Below are 20,194 nucleotides of genomic sequence, written 5' to 3'. Positions count from 1 at the left end.
CTGGCTGAAATGTGTACAGTTTTGGGAGCAGAAAGGGTGTCTCTTTAAACTTCGTCTCAACATGGGAATTATTTTTTATTCTCAATAGTTGCAGAAGAAAGTTCCATAGGGAGTAGCCCTGAAAGTGGAGAGATCCACCTCAATATCTTTTAAACATTAGAAGCAGAGTAGACAACAGGATATCTGGTACCTGGATGGAAGAGTTTCGTCCAATAACATGACACATGTCCACAAACAGAGTTGTTTAAAATACATATTTGTTTACATTAAATATGTAGTAGTCTGAGGCCTGGGATGATTATCTCCTCTTTGCATCTTCGACTGCACATGATACTTGCTGCATTATTTTGGTGTTTTTCGCGTATCTTCTTAGGGAGCACAGCAGAAGTACAGTTAAAATATTTTTGGTGAGATGAGGTCTGGCAAAATTATTTTGGAGAATTGTCGGAAAGAGTGATGGAGTTCATATGTAAAGTGAAGGTGAAAATGCTTTCAAAAGTAAAGTTGGTCCTCAAAATTAATTAGTGTGTGCCATTCTCCCTTTTCTCAAAAATTAGCCCTAGGTTCAGTCAAACTGGTTTGACTGTATGGGAGCCTGTTGACCTCCCTGTTAGATGGCAGTCATAAAGTCAACCAAAATAGTTTGCTATTAAGGTAGCTTATGGATGTCTTGATGGTGCAACTGTAAGAAAGCCATATGCATATGAATGCTTTGAGTTGAATCTAAGTCCGTGTGTTCTTATTATGTCGTAGTTAATTGTACAGTTCTCATACATTGGGTTTTTCCTGACTATGTGGAGGATAAAATAATAACCTCTGCCATCAGTAAAAATACAAAACAAGCTTTTAGGTTAATGAAACCTTAGAGGTACAGTTTTTATTTTATTTTTTAATGCGAAAGGGAAGACAGCGAGCAAAGAAAGATCAAACAATAGCTGTGGCCATAAAGAAAAGTGTTGCCGAAAAATCTTTAACCAGGGGATTGTCTAACGGATACTAACTGATAGATGCATCATGCGCTGAGGCATGTGTTGCTGAAACTTGGAGGTCAGGCAACCGGAGCAAAGGCGGAATTCACAAAATGGGCAGTGACCACTAATTTGAATAGAATTGCTTTCCTTCTTGGCAGTTAGTGCAGACCGGACATGATGGAGGAGATATGGTCACAAAAGAATATGCCAGAAATAAGACGTGCTGCAGCATTCAGTGCTCATTGAAGCCCTCTTAAGAGTTTTCTGGCAATTCTAGGTAAATTGAAGTGCCATTGTCTAGATGGGATTTGACCGAAGTCTCAACAACTGACGTGTGATAATTGGAGTGTGCCATCTCGAGGAATGGCTTTCTTGGCTAAGTGCTTATTTCATGGAAATGTATTTGTTGCTTTGCCCTTTCTGCATAGTGACTGCTGAAAAGTGAACACTCCTTAGATCCAACAGCTTCCGATACAGCTCATTTCCCCCCAATGATCCAATCACTTCTCGTTTCCGTACACAATGTATGCTTTGCAGGTGCTATTTCTTGACACAGGCGCATTCAGAAGATCAGAGCTGTATACAGTTTCTGTTCTCCAAGGAAGGTGGAGAAGTTCAGTTAGGATTTGTCAATTGGAACTGTAGCATTCGAATGTTGTCTAACATTTCAGGCTCATTTAGGAGAGCATGCCGATTTCCTAAGCCTCGCTATTGTGAATATGGAGTACTATCTTAAGCCCCTGAAGAGGTAAATGCTGCTCAGAATTCTCCTACTTGTCGTATGGTAAGTGGTTTGATATGGTGTTTATCAAAACCCTTGTTTGTAACGCGAGGGGACGCTTGCAGCCTGTGCAACAGTGTTCTTTTGCTACCACGTATCTGTCTAATGATACTGTGCTTGGCAAGTTATTGTTTACACCAAAGTTAACTTTTTCAGCTGCTCCTGTCTGAAGCATATACCAAGACCAGATACATTTATGGCACACCAGCACATTTCTAACTATGTATATATTCCTTTTCTTGCTGTAAGTCCCCCACTAATGAAAACTGGGATTTTCAGACTTCTGAAAAGAAGCTTAGTAAATCTAGTTCTGAGGCCCTCACAGCTAGTAGGACCACAGAAAATGTTTGTGTTTGCAGCTCACACTGTCTCTCTCAAGTTGTTCATAATTCCTATTCTGAAAACACTGACTCCACAAGAGAGCATGTGTTTGCAGTAGCCACACATCACCCGATGCAACCTTGGTATATGAGTTGCAAAATCAACATGTTGTGTGAACCTTGGAAGCAATCGGAATGATATATAAGGTCATGATGACTGGTTTTTTGTGTGTTATGATTACACCAGAATTCCATTATCTGGTTGCTACCAGTTTGTTTTATCCTGAGGAAGACGCCATGCAAATCACTCTGAGGGCGTCAAAACGTTGACGTTTGGGTCCTAACCATTCATTCATGACTGGACCTGTTACAATCTTGAACGTTTACTTGTCTGGATTCTAAGGAATATGTCCTAATGGTTTGGACTTACGTATATGTTGTCTATGCACTGTGTTTGTAACAGTGATTCACTACTTCGCTTGCGCTGTCACTAGGAGCACCTCTCTGTTAGAACTGTCTGATGTCTTGCATTTATATTTGGACGTGACATACATTGTAGCTCCTTGTTGAAACACAAATAATCCTTTAATGAATCCTAGTGGCACACTGTGTTCATATCATGTGTGGTTGTAGATACACATGCTGTGCATACTCCTGCCTTCTAGTGCTAGGCTCAGACATTGCAAGTTGTTTTTCTTCAAAGAAGTCTTTGAAGTTATGAGGTCTTGGTGACTCCACCTCCGGGTGTTGTTGCGCGTGGTCACCAACTCTTTTTTTCCATTTTCTCTGCCATCTGGTTTGGACGTGAGGTGGTGAGCTCCCGGTTTTTATATGTTTTTTGTTTCCTGTTATTGTCTTGAGTTTGCTGATTTCCACCCCAAGTACAATCTTCAACGCATTACAATACGTCGACTCCAGCTGTTTTTTTTTTTCAGTTGAACAAGGGGCCCTTCGGAATAACATATGCTTCAGTCTCCATTCGCAGAATGAAGAACTGTTTGAGGTGATGGAACTGACGCCTTTTAGGAGATTTCCCCCAGTACTACTCTAAATATGCCTGAACAGTTCTGCTCACAGTCTGCAACTTGCGTCTGTCGCCGAATCACAAAGAACGGTGCGATTGCCGTTCGGTGACCCACAGTTAAGAGACTTCATCAACGCAGAGATAGTCAATATGTACAAAGATGGCTCAGTAAACTTCAGCGACCTCTTCGTGGAAGCCGATACTCTGGCTGCCGAAGAACAGGAGAACGACATTGGTGAGTCACCGACTCCGGCCAGACAGCCATCTTCACCTCTGCCTCCTACGCCACCATCACCACAATCTCCCATTCACTCCCCATATAGGTTTCCACAGTCCTATTAAGACACTGGCAGTCTAAGCCCTTATTGACACACTGAAGATATCGCTTCCCTGTACCAGGAAACATCCGGTTATCCTTGGTAGGATTACAACATTGATCCTCCCACAGATCCAGACTTGGAGCGCATCTCAATTAGGGCTTCTCCAGTCGATGACACACATGCATACCATAGTGTCATTCAGAGAGCTGCGACCTACAACAAGGTGAATTTGTACACTAACACTGAAGAAGAGTTTTTTCTTCTTGAAGATCCTCTCTAAGACCAAGCGATCTTTCCAGTATCTCCCCATGCTCAAGCCGGTAAAATCTTGCGTTCTTGCGTGGTTATGCCACATATTGAGAAAAAATACAACCTATCTCCCTCTGACCTACTGTACATCATGGGTCATGTCCCTCCAGATTCATTAATTGTCATCACTGCTAGGAAATGGGCAGCAGCCCAAGCCACAGAGGTCGCACCACCTTGTGATAAGGAGAGTAAGCAGATTGATGGTGCAGGGTAACTGGTAGCGGTAGGTTTGGTAACACCCTGGTGCATCGCTAATTCAGTGGTATCCTATCTAGATATGACAGGGCCCAGTTGGAGGAAATGGTGTCTCTCTTGCAGCACCTTCCAGGTCAATATTGGAATAAGAGAGAACAGCTAGTGAAGCAAGATAATGCTATGTCAAATGCCAGCATTAGGTGTGTCTTGGATGCAGCAGATACTACTGTAAGGGGAGTCAACACCTCCATCATTTTGCTGCACCATTCCGGGCTCGGAGTGTCTATTTTCAAGCCTGAGGTGCAGAAGCACCTCATTAACCTGCCGTTCGATGGGGATCACCTCCTCAGACTGCATGTGGACTCAATGTTAAAAAAGATTTAAAAATTGGACACCAGACCACAATGACCATGGGCGCCTTGCAGACTCCTTCTGGTAGAGAGTCCTTTTGCAAACACCAATGCAGAGGAGGTTCCAAGAACAGCTCCCAAGAACCTTCTTGTTCATACCAGGGCCGCTAGTAGGGTTTTCAAAAGCGTGCAGGCAAGGTTTTTTCAAAGGGCTCCTTCAGGGTAACCACTTCAGAGGCTCTAACATCAAGGTAGCCTCTGCTTCCAAAAGATTATTTTCCCAGCATTCCACCTGTTCATACACATGTCCAAGGAAGACCACAGGGATTACTCCCCCCATTGGGAAGATATCCCCACAGACAAATAGGTGCTCTCTCTTCTAGCACACAGCTACTATCTAGAGATTGTAGCAACCCCACCAAACGTTCCCCCATGCACCCACATCCTCAGACTCTAATATCTCAAACGTTTACAAGAAGAAGTTCTAGCTCTTGTCTTCAAGGCAGTCATAAATCCTGTACCCCAGCGACACTAGAGCAACACATTCTATTCCCTATACTTCCTAATCCCCAAGAATGATAGCTCCTTCTGACCTCTCTCCAACCTCCGCCCTCCTCGGGTTCATTCAATCAGAAAACTTTCATATGGTAACACTACAGGATGCCATTCCCGCTACTGCGACAAGGCCATTTCATGTCCATTCTTGACCCGAAAGATGCCTATTTTCACATCCCAATTCATTCAGCTCATCGCTGTTGCCTGCAATTTGTGGTAAGTGGTCAACACTATCAGTTCAAGGTTCTACCCTTTGAGGTCACCGCAGCTCCAGGGGTTTTCACAAAATGGCTAGCAGTGGTAGCTGCACACCCAAGATGAGCAATAATATGCGTGCAAGCAGAAAAGATTGCCTGTTTCAGACTCTGGTGTCAGTCTCCCTTTTTCACACACTGGCGTTCATAATAAATGTCATAAAATTAAACCTAGAACTTCCGCAAATACCAGCCTTTCTAGGGTCAATACTCCATTTAAAACCGGGAAAGCTTTCCCCGACCACAAAGAAAATAAGCCTTCCAACAGTTGCTACCTCTTTTTCATCCATGATAAGGGCCAGAACCTATCGCTCTCTACAGTGGTGGAACTTCAACAACTTATTTCTGGGCAGGCCTTTTCTAAACCCCATTACGTAAGTGACAATTACTACAGACTTTTACCTAACCAGTTGGGGGGGGTTTGGCATTTCTGAACAGTATGACAGTGCAAATGTCTGTGAAGGTCTCATCTCAAAGGCCTCCACAGCAATCACTTGCAACTGTTTGCCCTTCAACTAGCTTTAAAAGCATTTCTCTTGCAAAACCAAGGCATGACCTTTCTAGTACGAACAGACCACATTATTGCCATTTTCCACCTGCAGAAGCTGGGAGGTACTCAACCTCCGTCTCAGTCAACACTCGTTCAACAGATCTGACTCTGAGCCGTACATCACCAGGTTCATCTCCTAGTGGAGTATCTGCCACGAGTGGACAATGATTTTGCAGACCTACTCTTCTGATAGATACATCTGCCGTGTGGATTCCTCACCTTGTGAATATCCCCCTTGCGCCAGCAACGTTCGGAAAATTCTTCGTAGCACGCCGGCGTGGACGACGTCATAGGAGCACGGCATCGCGCGCGACTCCGTCTGACGTCAACGACTCCACATAAGGCCCACGTCGGCGTGATGACCTCAGTTCCCTTTTTTCCGCGTTGTCGACGCTAACGGTTTCTGGGATCTTCTGCGATACTTTTGTATCTTTTCGCTGTTTAGCTGTTATTGTTTCTCTGTTGGAATTCGCTTCATCGCCGAAGATGTCGTCGAGGAAGACAGGTTTCAAACAATGTGGTTCCTGTTCCTGGATGATGTCGATCACCGATCCGCATCCCGACTGTCTGTGGTGTCTTGGTTCGGGTCACGATGTCAAGAACTGTCGTTCCTGTGACAAGATGAACCCCAAAGCCTTGCGAGAGCGGGAGGCGAAGCTTCTGCTTGCAAAGGTGAAGGAAAGAGAAGCCGGAAGGTCTTCGAGGTCAGTGTCCAGGCGCTCGAAGTCGAGACAACTGTCGCGGTCGAGGTCGGCTTCGAGGGCCAAGTCGAGGTCGAGAGAGAGATCAAGGTCCAGAGGGAGGTCGAGGTCCGGATCCAAGTCGGCCTCGGGCCATGCTTCGGCCTCCTCGAGAAAGAAGCATAAGAGGAGTAAACATCACTCCAGACACCACTCTGGCAAGGAGTCTTCGGATTCGAGGAAGAAGTCTCGTAAACATCACAAGGACTTCGTGTCTCCTTCTCCAGCTCAATCTCACGTTGGTTCGCCAGTTCATGAGCCGGAACAGGATCTGGAGTCGCACCATTCATCGGTGCATGAAGAAGAGGTTCCTCGAGCACCGACTCCGGTTGTGGAGCCTGAAGAACAAGAGGGCCAGGGTGCGCCTTTGCCGGATCAGCCTCCTTCGGAGCGGCCGTTGGGTTCGTACCCACCCTTTCCTGGTCCAGGTCAGGATCCCTCGCAGTTTTTAAACACCATGTTTGGTGTTTACTCGAGGGCGATGTACCCCGCTGGTGCGCCTATGGGTCCCATGGGTCCTTTGTCTTTCAATTTGGGTGTGCCCCAGGCTTATGCCCCGGCCCCCTTTATGCCGACGCCTTGCACTCCTTGGCTCGGTACGGCGCCGCCGAGGTCGTCGACTTCGCATGCGGCTTCGCCGACTCCGGATCGGCCTCGAGGGGATTCGGATCGTGGCGCTTCCCGTCCTCCGGCTCCTCGCTCGACGTCGACTCCGGCGCCGTCTGAGTCGTTGCCGGATCCATCGACTTCGGTCCGTATGGAGTGGTCGAGGCGCAGGGCTCAACGCCTCTTGGAGGAGAAGGAGTATATGAACTCCGAGGTTGAGGAAGGAGAGTTGCAAGAGGGGGATTGTTTTGAAGACCTTCAAGACGCAAGTGGCTTGGAACTTTCTCCTGAGTGGGGTTTGCCAACCGTTTCTGACGCTCCATCTAAGGACTTGGCACCCTATCATGTTGTTATTAAGAAGGCTGCAGAGTTGCTAGGCTTGACTTTGTCCACAGTTGAATACAAGCCCAACATCCTTACGGAAGTTTTGCATTCGCCTTCTTCTATTGTGGAGCCTACACTTCCTTTTACGGATGCATTGACTGAACCAATAAAGGAGGTCTGGAAGAGGCCTTTGTCTGCTCCTGCGGTTTCCAGGTCAGTGGCAAGGCGTTACAGGGTGGCTCCTGATGACCCTGAATTTCTTTCCTCGCATCCTGCACCGGAGAGTTTGGTAGTGCAGGCCGCCTGTTCCAGCAGGGCTGCGGGCTCTTTCCCTCAGGTGCCGGCAGACAAGGACTCGAAAAAGTTGGACCAGTCTGCTAAAAAGATTTTCTCCTCGGGTAGCATGGCCTTGAAGTCCACCAATGCTACTTGCCTCTTGGGGAGATGCGTTCATGCGTTGATGGACTCTGTTAAACAGCTTTCTTCTAAGCTTCCAGAGGACGATAGAAATAACTTTAACGAGGTGGTCGCTGATACTCAGGCTGCAGCTCGTATGGTTATACAGAGTGGTATGGACACGGTGGACTCTGTTGCCAGAATTATGGGCTCTACTGTTGCTACAAGGAGGGCCGCATGGCTAAAGTCCTCCGATTTTTCTTCTGACGTTCAGTCTACTTTGTTGGACTTGCCATTTGATGGGACAGGCCTCTTTGGCAAGAAGGCTGACGTAGCTCTGGAGAGATTCAAAGACAGCCAGGCTACGGCGAAGTCTTTGGGCCTTCAGACAAGGGGCTCTGCGACTAGGAAGTATAGGGGTTTTGGCAGATCCAATTTTCGTCCCTACAATCAAGGACAGCAGCAGCAGCGTCAGAATCCTCTCTATAAAACCTACAGAGGAAAGCAAAGGGGCCATGGTCGTGGACGCCAGGCCTCCTCCTCCTCCTCCTCCTCCTCTAATAATCAACCCCCTCCCCCTGCAGCAAAGCAGCCCTAGATCCGCCATTCTGGATCATGTGGCTCCGGTGGGGGGTCGGCTTACTCATTTTCTACGGGATTGGGAATCGGTTACATCAGATCTTTGGGTTCTCAATCTCGTAGAAAATGGGTATGCTCTTCCTTTCCAGGAGTTCCCTCCCAATTACCCTCCTTGCCAGGGTTTTTGTTCGGAGGACCACCTTGTTCGCTTGCAGGAAGAAGTCCTGGCTTTGTTCAAGAAAGGTGCGATAGAGGTGGTTCCAGAGCAGGAAAGGGGTCAGGGATGCTACTCCCGGTATTTCCTGATCCCCAAGAAGGATGGCAGGTTACGTCCGATCCTGGACCTCAGGATTTTGAATCTCTATCTCAAGCAGGAGAAATTCAAAATGCTCACTCTTGCGCAGGTTCTTCAAGCACTGTTGGAAGAAGACTGGATGGTGTCGATCGACTTGCAGGATGCGTATTTTCACATCCCGATCCTGAAGTCGCACAGGAAGTATCTCCGATTTACGGTGGGATCGCAACACTACCAGTTTGCGGTCCTTCCGTTTGGTCTTACTACTGCGCCTCGAGTTTTCACCAAGGGGATGGCAGTGGTGGCTGCACATCTCAGGAGGTCGGGGATACCTGTATTCCCGTATCTGGACGACTGGCTGATCAAAGCGGAGTTGCCCGAGAAGGTGCTTCATCACCTGCAAGAGACATCGCAGCTGTTGTTCAGGTTGGGTTTTTCGATAAATGTACCCAAATCTCACCTGGTGCCCTCCCAGCGCAACCTGTTCATAGGTGCGGTACTGGACACTACTGTATGTCGTGCATTCCCTCCTCCGCAAAGGATTCGCGACATACAGGAAATGATTCCTTTATTTCACAATGGGGCGGTTGTTCCGGTCCTGAAGGTCCTTCGCCTGCTCGGTCTGATGGCTTCTTGCATTCTCCTGGTCAACCATGCACGCTGGCACATGAGGGCACTCCAGTGGTGCCTCCGCAGGCAGTGGTATCAACACAACGGAGATCTCGGGGAGTCAGTGAGGATCTCCAGAGAGACTGCAGCGGATCTGTCTTGGTGGGGCGTGGAAGGCAATCTGTCTCAAGGAAAGCCTTTTCAGCTTCCACCATCGGTGGCCACGGTGATAACGGATGCATCCACTCTAGGGTGGGGTGCTCATCTGGGGGATCTGGAGGTCAAGGGTCTTTGGTCTCCAGAGGAAAGGTTGCTTCACATCAACCTTCTAGAGTTGCGGGTGATACGTTTGGCGCTCAAGGCCTTCCTCCCTTCCCTTCGCGGTCAGTCGATCCAAGTCCTGACGGACAACACGACCGCGATGTGGTACATCAACAAGCAGGGAGGAGTGGAGCCGCGGTGTCTCTGCAGAGAGGCTCTGCGTCTCTGGTCCTGGGTTCAGGACCACCAGATTTGTCTGATGGCAAATCATCTGGCCGGGGTTCTGAACGTACGTGCGGACATTCTCAGTCGGCAGTTCTCTGCCGACCACGAGTGGAGGCTTCACCCGGAGGTTGTTCGCAACATCTTTCAGATGTGGGGGACTCCTCGGGTGGATCTGTTCGCCACTTGCGAGAATGCTCACTGCCCGTCATTCTGCAGTCTCCAGTATCCGATGCAAGGAGCATTGGGGGATGCGTTTCAGTTGAGCTGGAGAGGTCAGCTCCTTTACGCGTTTCCTCCCATACCCTTGATTCCTCGGGTTCTGAGGAAGATTCGCCAAGACCGGGCCCAAGTCATATTGGTCGCCCCCGATTGGCCAAGAAGGGTGTGGTACACAGATCTTCTCCACCTCTCCTCTCTCCCGCCGCTCCGTCTCCCTCTCAGGGCAGACCTCTTCTCTCAGATGGAGGGGCAGGTTCTACACCCCCACCTCCAGACATTACACCTTCATGCCTGGAGATTGAACGGGGCAATCTGAATTCTTTCTCTCTCCCTCACGATGTGGTGGATGTCATACTTTCTGCCAGGCGTGACTCCACCAAGTCCATTTATTCGTATAGGTGGACTAAGTTTGTATCTTGGTGTAGGGAGAGGGATGTTGACCCGTTAAAGGCTCATTTATCTGATATCTTGTTATTTGCTCTTTCTCTGGCACGGCAAGGGTTTGCTGTTGCCACTGTCAAAGGTTACCTTTCGGCCTTATCAGCATTCCTCTGTTTGCCGGACCAGCCCTCTCTTTTTAAATCACCTGTGGTATTAAGATTTTTGAAGGGACTCACTAATAAGTTCCCTCCTTCTCCCTTTATTGTTCCTCATTGGGACTTGAATCTTGTGTTAACCTATCTGATGGGTTCGCCGTTTGAACCCTTACACAAGTGTCCAATGAGGCTTCTTTCTTTTAAGACTGTCTTCTTAGTTGCAATTACCTCGGCAAGGAGGGTAAGTGAGCTTCAAGCTCTTAGTTCCAAGCCCCCGTTTTTGTCCATCCATGCTGAAAGAATGGTTCTTAGGACCAGGGCTGCTTTTCTGCCTAAGGTGGTTACTCCCTTCCACCTAGGTCAATCCATTACCCTTCCTACCTTTTATCCTCCCCCTCACCCTTCCAAGGAGGAGGAGAGGCTTCATCGCCTGGACCCGAAGAGAGCGGTTAGTTTCTATCTTGATAGGACTAAAGACTATCGAATAGACGATCAGCTCTTCGTGGGTTTTGCTGGCTGCAAGAAGGGCAGATCGGTGCACAAGCGCACTCTTTCCAGATGGATTATTCTCTGCATCAAGATTTGCTACTCTCTGGCGAGTAAGGACCCTCCTGAGAGTATTAGTGCTCATTCAACTAGAGCAAAGTCTGCTACTTCTGCATTGTCTAGAGGTGTTCCTGTTGAGGACATTTGCAGGGCTGCGACTTGGGCCTCCCTCCACACTTTTGCGAAGCACTACTGCTTGGATGCTGAGGTGAGGAGGGATGGCCACTTCGCGCGCTCTGTTCTCCAAGATTTCCTGGTGTAGCAGAGTGGACACCCTCCTCCGGGAGTGGGGACTGCTGTGGGACTCTATTCACAAGGTGAGGAATCCACACGGCAGATGTATCTATCAGAAGAACAAGTTACTTACCTTCGGTAACGCTTTTTCTGGTAGATACAATATCTGCCTGTGGATTCCTCACTGACCCACCCGCCTCCCCGTTGTCCACTCTGCTACACCTGGTGTTATGTGCAAATGTAATTATGGTTTTATCTGATTTTGTATAGTTTTGCACTTTAATTGCATTCGATTTGCATGTACTGTGTACATTGTGTGTGTATATATATATATATATATATATACATATATATATATATATATATATATATATATATATATATGTACTTGTTGGTCCGTCCGGGTGCCTCGAAGGCACGGAAAAAAGGGCGGAACTGACGTCATCACGCCGACGTGGGCCTTATGTGGAGTCGGTGACGTCAGACCGAGTCGCGCGCGATGCCGTGCTCCTATGACGTCGTCCACGCCGGCGTGCTACGAAGAATTTTCCGAACGTTGCTGGCGCAAGGGGGATATTCACAAGGTGAGGAATCCACAGGCAGATATTGTATCTACCAGAAAAAGCGTTACCGAAGGTAAGTAACTTGTTCAACAGGGGGCAACAACTAGTCCATGAGTGGGAACTCCATACGCAAGTTTTGTTCCCTTTCTTCAGTAGGTGGTGCGCACCAGACAAAGATCTGGTTGCCACAGCCAAAAACACAAAATGCCAAAACTTCGTCACCAGGTTCCCACACCACCAATCTCTGGGGAATGTTCTGTGGATCAGTTGGTCAGGGGTCTTTGCCTATGCTTTCCCACCTCTCCCTCTAACTTTGGTCAAGAAACTCAGGTAAACATTTCTTAATTTAATCCTGGTGGCAACAACCTGGGCCAGACAACCATGGTTCTCTGCCTTTCTCGAAATGTTGTTTCACAGGAGAAGCTCCCCAACATGCTGGACCTTCTCACACAAGACCACAGAAAGGTCAGACACCCTGACCCCAAACCCTGAGGTCGTAGACTTTGAGTATTTTGGGTTGCTGCAAGAGTGTATGGATATAGTAAAGGAGTCGCGCAGACCTGCACTGCACAGTTGCCCTGCTAAATGGGATTTTTTGTGCAATACTGTACCTACATCATCAGTCCACTCCTCCCCCCCCCCCTCCCCCCTCCCCCCCATGTGCAGGATCTCCTGGCTTAACTCCTTCACTTGCAGAAGTCCGAATTAGTATATACCTCTATTTGGTTACTTCTAAATCGGGAATATTCTTCTCTTTAAAATTCTAGTTATCATGGCCTTCATGGAAGGTCTTGAAAGGTGTATCCCACCTAGGACACTTCTGCCTCTTCATGGAACCTCAATGGTGTCCCCGCCAGACACCTTGATGCACCCTTCTAACCCATGCATGCATGCTGTTTTCAATTGGTTTCTTGGACTGTCGCATTTCTAATTGTAATTACTTCTCTTAGGTGCATTATTGAATTGCAAGACCTCACGCTTCAGAAGCCCTTATATAGGTTCACATAGATAAAGTGGTTCTCAGAACCAACCCAAAAATGTTACCCAAGAAGGTCTCTGCCTTCCCCCTTAATCAATCTATTGAGCTCCCAGTCTTTTTTCCACAACCTGACTTGGTTCATAAAAGAGCACTCCACACTCTGAATGTTAAATTTCCTCTTATGTATTACATTGCTAGAACCAAAGGCTTCCGTAAGACAAAGGTTGATTGTGGCTTTCTCCAAACCACATAAAGAACTATATAAAAAGCAGGAATTTCCAGGTGGGTAGGCAGGTGCATCCAAACCTGTTATATTAAAGATAAAAGAGCCCTACCCTGGACCTCATTCCTCCTTGAAACTGGGTGGGTCTGGCTTTTGTAAGAAACATTCCTATAGCAGATATTTGTAGATCTACCATTTGGTGTACTACACAAGTTCGCAAAACATTACTGTGTAGATGTGTTCTCAAAGGAACAAGCAAGGGTCGGTCACGTTGTCCTTATGACTGTGTTTCACACCTCTGCTTCATCCATTCTTTAACCACTGCTTATGGGAGGACTGCTTTTCAGTCTATGCACAGCATGTGTAAATACAGTCGCACATGAGACAAAATGTTACTTACCATACCATGTTCTCAGCACCAAAGGAACTCCACGTCCCAGTGAGCATTGTGCGGCCATGAGGAAGGGCTTTTCCAGCACTGAATCACCAACATGCATAAAGCGCTCCCTAGTCTCCTGTAGCACGGGCTGAGCCTAGGCTAAGGGTGGGCCCGTCCTGTTCTTATCAGTGCCAGTAAGAGGCAGGGCTCCCCCTTGGCCCTGTGGCTGGATGCTGTCCTGTGGTTTTGGAAGATTCAACATTACATTCAGGTACGTTTGCTTATTGGGCACTGCTTGCACTTCCCTATTAGGCCCTCTGTTGTACTCTCATGCCCCATATACAATTTTACAACATCTTGTGCAGCAGATGCTGGGTTGGCCCTTTCTTTTCAGCTGCCTGCACTTATTGCAGTTGTAAGTTGTAAAGTGCTCCATTGGATAAAACTCAACATTAGGCCCTCATTTTGATCTTTGCACCCCGATTCTGCTAGTAATAAGGGTGGGTTGGATTGGGCCAACCAAGATATTTTATAATATTCAATGGTGTTGTAGCTCATATTAAAAGCCCCTCACTAGTGAAATCTTTGTAACATAACCTGTACAGCTTAAATCTACTGAAAGGTGGTATGCCCCCTTGGCTATTTCTGCAGACCATGTAGCCCCTAATGTCTGGATCCTCGTATACCAAATAGGGGATGTGATACCCGGTTGGGGAGGTGGGGGGGGGGGCACATTTATACTATTTCCACATCAGATTGTTTTATGCCGCTTGAGGGGCTAATCTTTAGTAGCTGACAACCATGCCCTACCAATGCTGTACAAGAAAGCCCATCTCCTGACACTATCTTAACTCCGGACAGCAAGACTAGAGCTAGTAGCAATCTGTCTTGTGTTTCTACAGATGACATTCTTTTCACATTGTGGAATACCCATGGCGCTTGATTTAAACTACATAATGATGACTGGTTACCTTTTATGAAAAAGTTCAGTATCATTTGTTGTCAGAAGACTTGGATGAGGGAAGAATTTTACAATGTTGGTTATTATGGTTTCTTCCAGTATGCAACCCCTTCTAATGTAGGTAGAGCAAAAGGGGGTCTAGCAACATTTATATCTGTTAACCTCACAATGATTTGTGTGGAAAAGGTGTGGTCTTCCTTTTTTTTTAGGGATTATCCACTGTACTTTGGAGTCCACTTTTGACATTTTACTGATAAATTATTACTATTATATTTTTTAATTATAATGCGGGAGGGACCTTTTGGTGAGATTGAAAACATTTTAGAATGTTTCTTTAAGTCCAGCCCGCAAACAGTCTATTTGATCTGGGCAGGGGGATTCAGTTGTAACAGCCTGAAAGTTTAGCGGTCAGCGTGTAGGTGACTTTACAGTCCAGGGTCTCTCCACCATGTTGCCTGAGAACCAATACCTGTTTATTACCATAAACTTTAAACAGACTATCTCAGAATGGCCACCCCATTGCAATATCCAGCTAATTGGACTATGGACATAGGAAATACCATAAAGGGACCTGAAGAGCTGTTACGTTATTTGTATTTGTAAAGTGCAGTATCACAGCAAGGGTATCTTGTATATGAGCATGTGTGTTTGCGCCCAGGCCTGCCTGTGATGTTTGGTAAATTGAAAAGCTGGGTCTTCAACTTCTTGCAGAACCTAAGAAGAGAGTAGAAGGCTCTGATGTGGAGTGGAAGTCCATTCCATGCTATAAGGGCAATGTAGAGAACGGCCGTCGTCTAGATCTGGTTCTGTGTATGCTTGAGATGTGTGTGAATAGAAGTCCTGTGGGGCATAGGTGTCTGGGTGATTGGTGGAATGAGCTATGACTTTTGAGGTAGGTGGGACCTAAGTTGTAGTTCCTTGAATGTATGTGTGTGTGTGTGTGTGTGAGGAGTTTTAAATAATCATGTATGTGTATCAGGAGCGTGTAGCGCTCCCTGAGGTATGGTGTGATGTGAGTTCTGTGTGGGAGGCTGAGAATGAGTCTGGCTGCCAAGTTCTGAGTGGTTTTGTAGTCTTCTAGCGAGTGCTTGGTGATAGTGGTGTAGAAGGTGTTTCTGTAGTCTAACTTGCTGGTGACTAGAGCATGAAAATCTTTCTAGTGTTGCTTGGGAGCCAATTGAAGTTCTTATTCCGCACCTTCAGGGCATGAAAACAGGATGCAGTGATCTCCAGTTTGCTGTGAGTAATATTTGGAGGTTCCTGGCATGGGCGCTGAGTGGGGGAATGGGTAAATGTTTGGCTGCCAGTTTGAGTCCCATGGTGAGGTCTTCTTGCCGAAAATCTGTCTTGTCTGTGTTGAGCTTGCGACAGTTGACTTTCATCCAGTTAGTGACTAAGGTCATTCAGGTGAAGAACTTGTTTCTTTTGTTCGGGTGTTTTCCTTCAGGGAGAGTATGAATTGTGTGTTGTCTGCGTAGGAGAGGATGTTGATGTTTGTGCGCATGGTGGGGGCCATAGGGATCATGTATGTGTTGGAGAGGATGGGGATGAGTGATGAATCTTGAGACACTCCACAGATTAATTTGCTGGCTTCCGAGGAGTACGGTGAAAGGCTGACATCTTGTGTTCTGTCCATTAATTTAAAGCAGATCTAGCGGAGAGCAGGTCCTTCAATGTCCGTTTCATGCAGGCACCTGGTGAGAATGGGGTTTGAGACCATGTCAAATGTGTTAGAGCGGTCCTGGAAAATGAGAGTTCCGTGTCTCCTCTGTCAAGGATCATTCAGATGTCATCTGTGGTGGCTAGAAGTGCTGTTTCTGTGCTGTGGTTGGGCCTGAATCCAGACTTAGTGATGTCGAGGAGCAGATGGTTGCTGAGTTGGACGGTGAGGCGTCTGCTGATTAGTTTCTCTAAGATCTTTGCCGGGTATGGTAGAAGGGAGATGCGTGTATACTTAGAAAGCGTGGCTGGTTCAGCTGATGGTTTATTGAGCAGGGGCGTGATGGTGGCATGTTTCCAGGTATCAATCAATGTGGCTCCTTTGATGGAGTCATTGAGGATGGGTGTTAGTGCTCCACTGATCAGAAAGGGTCCTTTGGTGATGGCGTGGTGGGGGCAAGGGTCATCGGAGTGGATGGTCTTCGTGGTAGCTGTGATTTATATGGTGATGACAGCGGGCCACAAGGTCAGGATTCATTCTTTGGCCGTTACGGACGGTTGAGTTGCGAGGGTGAGTAGGTCCACTTGAGGATCAAAGATGCTGTATTTTGGGGTGAATCTGTGACAGAAGAATTCTGCGCGCTTGTTACAAAGATCTTGTGAGGGAATGATGTTGCTGGAGGCGCCAGGTGGCGTTGTGAAATCTTTGATGGTGAAGATTTCCTTGCTGCTGTTAGTGCCGGAATCGGTGGGATTTGCAAGAAGTGTGTGCTTGGTTACCATATCTGATTTGAAGATGTCTTTATCAGTGGTGTCTTGACTTGTTCTACATACACACTCCAGTTGCTTGCAATGGCATTTCGTCAGCCTGAGTTATTCTGTGTACCAGCTGGCCTGTAGTTGGCCTCTTGCCATTGGGTTGTGCTTGAAAGGAGCCAAGATGTTTATGCATGCGGTGATCCAGCTGTTAAGGTTCTTGATGGCTTTTGGCATGTTCGTGGTGTGCTTGAGGCGATGCGCAGAGAGGGTGGAAGCCCCTTCCCCTTCTGTGATTCTTTTCTATCTACAGCATGCATTTTCAGTGGAGGTACAGGATGGATATGCTGAAAACTGCGAGGGCGGGTCCAGGGCATAGTTGCTGACTCGTCAACTCCGATGTTGCTGATTAAGGAGACAATCTGTTCCAATAGGTGTCTGGTGGTGCGGATGGGTTCGGTAAAATGCTGGGTGAGGCCAAAGTTTGCAAGGTTTTCTAGAAGGGCCATACAGTTTGTGTCGGGGAGGACTTGAGGATGAAGGTGCTGGCAATGATGAGGGGTGCAACAGTGTGTGTGAGGTTGCTGGCGAAATTGGTGCAGGATCCTGGTGTTCTCTGCCCAGGATGAAGTTGGCTGTGATGCATATCCTGAGCATAAGGTGTCCATTTGTAGCTGGTGGTGGTGTCCTTGTAGGTGGTGCAGCTGATGGTATCTTTGAATATGATGGCGAATCCACCTCTGGTCGCATGCTGACTGTCTTGCCTGGCAATCTTGTAGCTGGTGGGGATGGCTGTAGCAATGCCTTGTGCAGAGGATGGGGTTAACCATGTTTCTGTGAGGAAGAGCAAGTCTGGAGCATGACCATGCGTTAGCTCTCATATCTCAGTGGCATGTTTGGTGAGCAAGCCTGTGTTGAGGAGCATGCATGAGAGTGTGGCGTGGTGTTTGGATGGTTTTTGGTCTGTGTGAGTGGGTGTCTGGTTTATGTGAGTGTATGGGGTGCCGTTGGCGCAAGAGTGGTGGGGCTAGTGTGTGGGAGAGTGCATGAAAACTTGCAGGAGGCGCATGTGAACTCTGCTTCTGTGTTGTGTGGTGCAATGCAACAGCAGTCCGACAAGCATGGGCCAGAGTTCAGAGCACAGAGAAGGGTGTCAGGGTAGCAGTGGACACCAAGGTTCCTGGTTCTGGGTGCAGTTCAGGCAGGTAAGGGCACAGACAGACTTGCCCATGTTACAGGTGGCATTAACCCTTTCGATGCTGATGACGAGCTCAGCTCGTCATCACCCACGGGTGTCGTGTGCTGATGACGAGCTGAGCTCGTCATGGTGCCACTAAAATGGCATTTTCCAGCACAGGGGGGGGGGGAGAAACGCCCAGCAGCCATGCGGTTAAGTAGGTCCTGGGAGGAGCGCAGTGTGCCGAGGGTGGGAAACAAGTGATGTCACTTCCTGTGTAGATGAATGTTGGGAAATCCATTTAGGTCTTTTACTATGCTGATGGATGATGGGAGATCCTGTGATGCCACACACTGTGCTGATGGGTGATGGGAAAAGCTGCTCAAAGTAGACAGTTTACTGAAAGCGATAAACTGCGTGCCTGTCCCTCACGCTTGTTTATCACTTGAACTGCTAAGGGGTGCATCCCCAAACCCCTTAACTATACCTTAGGGGTGTACAACTCAGAACACTTCCCACACAGGATCAAAACATAGACAACACACTTACAACTACGCACACTACACAGTGTAGTGTGCTACCCTAATATGCAAGCGCTTATGCTCCCCACATAGCGATAGTAAGCACTATTTAAATGTTGCAGTACAATACAATGTTTGTGCTATACACTAGAGAAGATTAAGGCGGGCTCTGACATGATATAGCAACACAGTTGTGTGCTGTAGGACAGTAGGGCAAATGTGTGTTTTATACAATACAGCAGAACAGTTGTACCTCTAATATCGTGAGGCTTCTCAATAGTGACTGTCATAATACAATAGCTGTTATTTATTGGAATTTTGCATGACTTAAATAATTATTTTCACCAATGATTGACCTTTTCTCTTCAATTTCAGCCTCTAGTGGATGAAACCTCTAATGGTCTTGTAACCGGGGGAGGGCCCACAGAATCTGCACTTACATCTGATAATGTTGATGATGCCAAAGGAACGGTGTCTTCCGCCGACTGTGGACTGCCTTCCGAAGAACTGCCGGACAGTACCCCATGCACAAATCAAAAACATTCCTACACCCTCAAAGATGATCATTGTCCTCCAACTGCCACATCACGCAGCTCAACGTGGCCTTCTGGGAAGGCTGTTGATCAGTCAGACAAGGTTTTTACAACTAATGGACAACACAGGAGCTGGCCAAGGAGTGCAAGGAGAGGGTTCCGAGGCCAATCCCGCTTTAGCAGGCCCCCACCCAGTGCAATGCAAGAGGCAGGAATGGATGGATACAGCTACGTTCGAAGCCCACCAGTACCCAGAGAATTCATACCAAATATTGACAAAAGAGTTCATGCTAATAGAGGTGGACATGGCAGAGCCCATTCATACTACGAAAGAAGAAGAGACAGCCCAGGGTGTGACCCAGAAACACAGAATGGAGATACTTGCAGTCCTTCTGCAGACATAACAGCAGAGCCACAAAGGGTGACAGAGAAGGAAAATGCTGCCCTTCCTACTAATGAGTATCAGGCGAGGCGGCCTAGGGGAGGCCAGAATTACCGCCGAACTCGGGGAGATGGGAGGTGGGAGAGGCCAAGATTCAGGGGGCCGCCCTTTCGTCCCCAAGGACAACCGCAGCGAGGAAAGAGGGAGTCCCCCACAGATCTGGAGTGCAAAGACCCTTCCTAGCAGCATGCACACTTACTTCACTGGCCCATATATTTTTGTGCAAAATAAAAAAATATGTTTACAAGCCTATCTCATTGCTCTATGTGACCTGTTGTGAGACAGTATAGATTTATTGATCTGCGTCCTTAAGCGGCCCCCGCAGTTGTATGTTGGATTCCCTGTTTTGAATCTGTTATTTTAGTTTTGTTTTTAGTTCCGAGGTTTAGCTGTTTAGCCATATTGTAAACAATACTGCATCTAAAGTTCTCTATGATGGGACCATAGCATGATCATGGACTAGCTATGCCTGTGACTGACTGACATAATTTGTTATGCACCTACATCCCCCTGAGGCGTCTTGGCACTGGTATTAAAATTGCATTGCTAAAAAGTCCTTCATCTTTTCCCTCAAGATCTCAGGTGAACGTCTAATGTCTTGGAGCAGAGGATTCCATAGTCTTGGAGCCTGTAACCTGAGAAAAAGCAACCCCCATTGGCGATCAGATAGAAAATAGTAACAACTTGGTGCTATATACATTTCATACTGGTCCATGATGAGTGATTTTGTCAGCAAAATGTTGTGGATCAAGCTAGTGCAAGCATTCAAAATTAAGGAAAGAGATTTTAACCGGACAGTCAC

At 47.3% G+C, this 20,194-nt stretch overlaps 1 protein-coding gene across 11 annotated transcripts in view; it reads left to right on the top strand.

Annotated features, from left to right (window-relative positions):
- Positions 1 to 19,644, top strand: part of RNF25 (ring finger protein 25) — a 124,889-nt gene extending 105,245 nt beyond the window's left edge. For all 11 annotated transcript variants that reach the window (XM_086931843.1, XM_086931849.1, XM_086931851.1 and 8 more), the window contains one exon: positions 18,793 to 19,644. In XM_086931843.1, coding sequence (XP_086787969.1) covers positions 18,793 to 19,575 — 783 coding nt within the window. In that variant the 3' untranslated portion in view covers positions 19,576 to 19,644. The remainder of the gene's footprint in view (positions 1 to 18,792) is intronic.
- The last annotated feature ends 550 nt before the right edge of the window (positions 19,645 to 20,194 follow it).

The sequence above is a fragment of the Lissotriton vulgaris genome, chromosome 7 (assembly GCF_964263255.1).
Source record: "Lissotriton vulgaris chromosome 7, aLisVul1.2, whole genome shotgun sequence".
Taxonomy (NCBI): domain Eukaryota; kingdom Metazoa; phylum Chordata; class Amphibia; order Caudata; family Salamandridae; genus Lissotriton; species Lissotriton vulgaris.
This window is presented reverse-complemented; position numbering and strand designations above follow the sequence as displayed.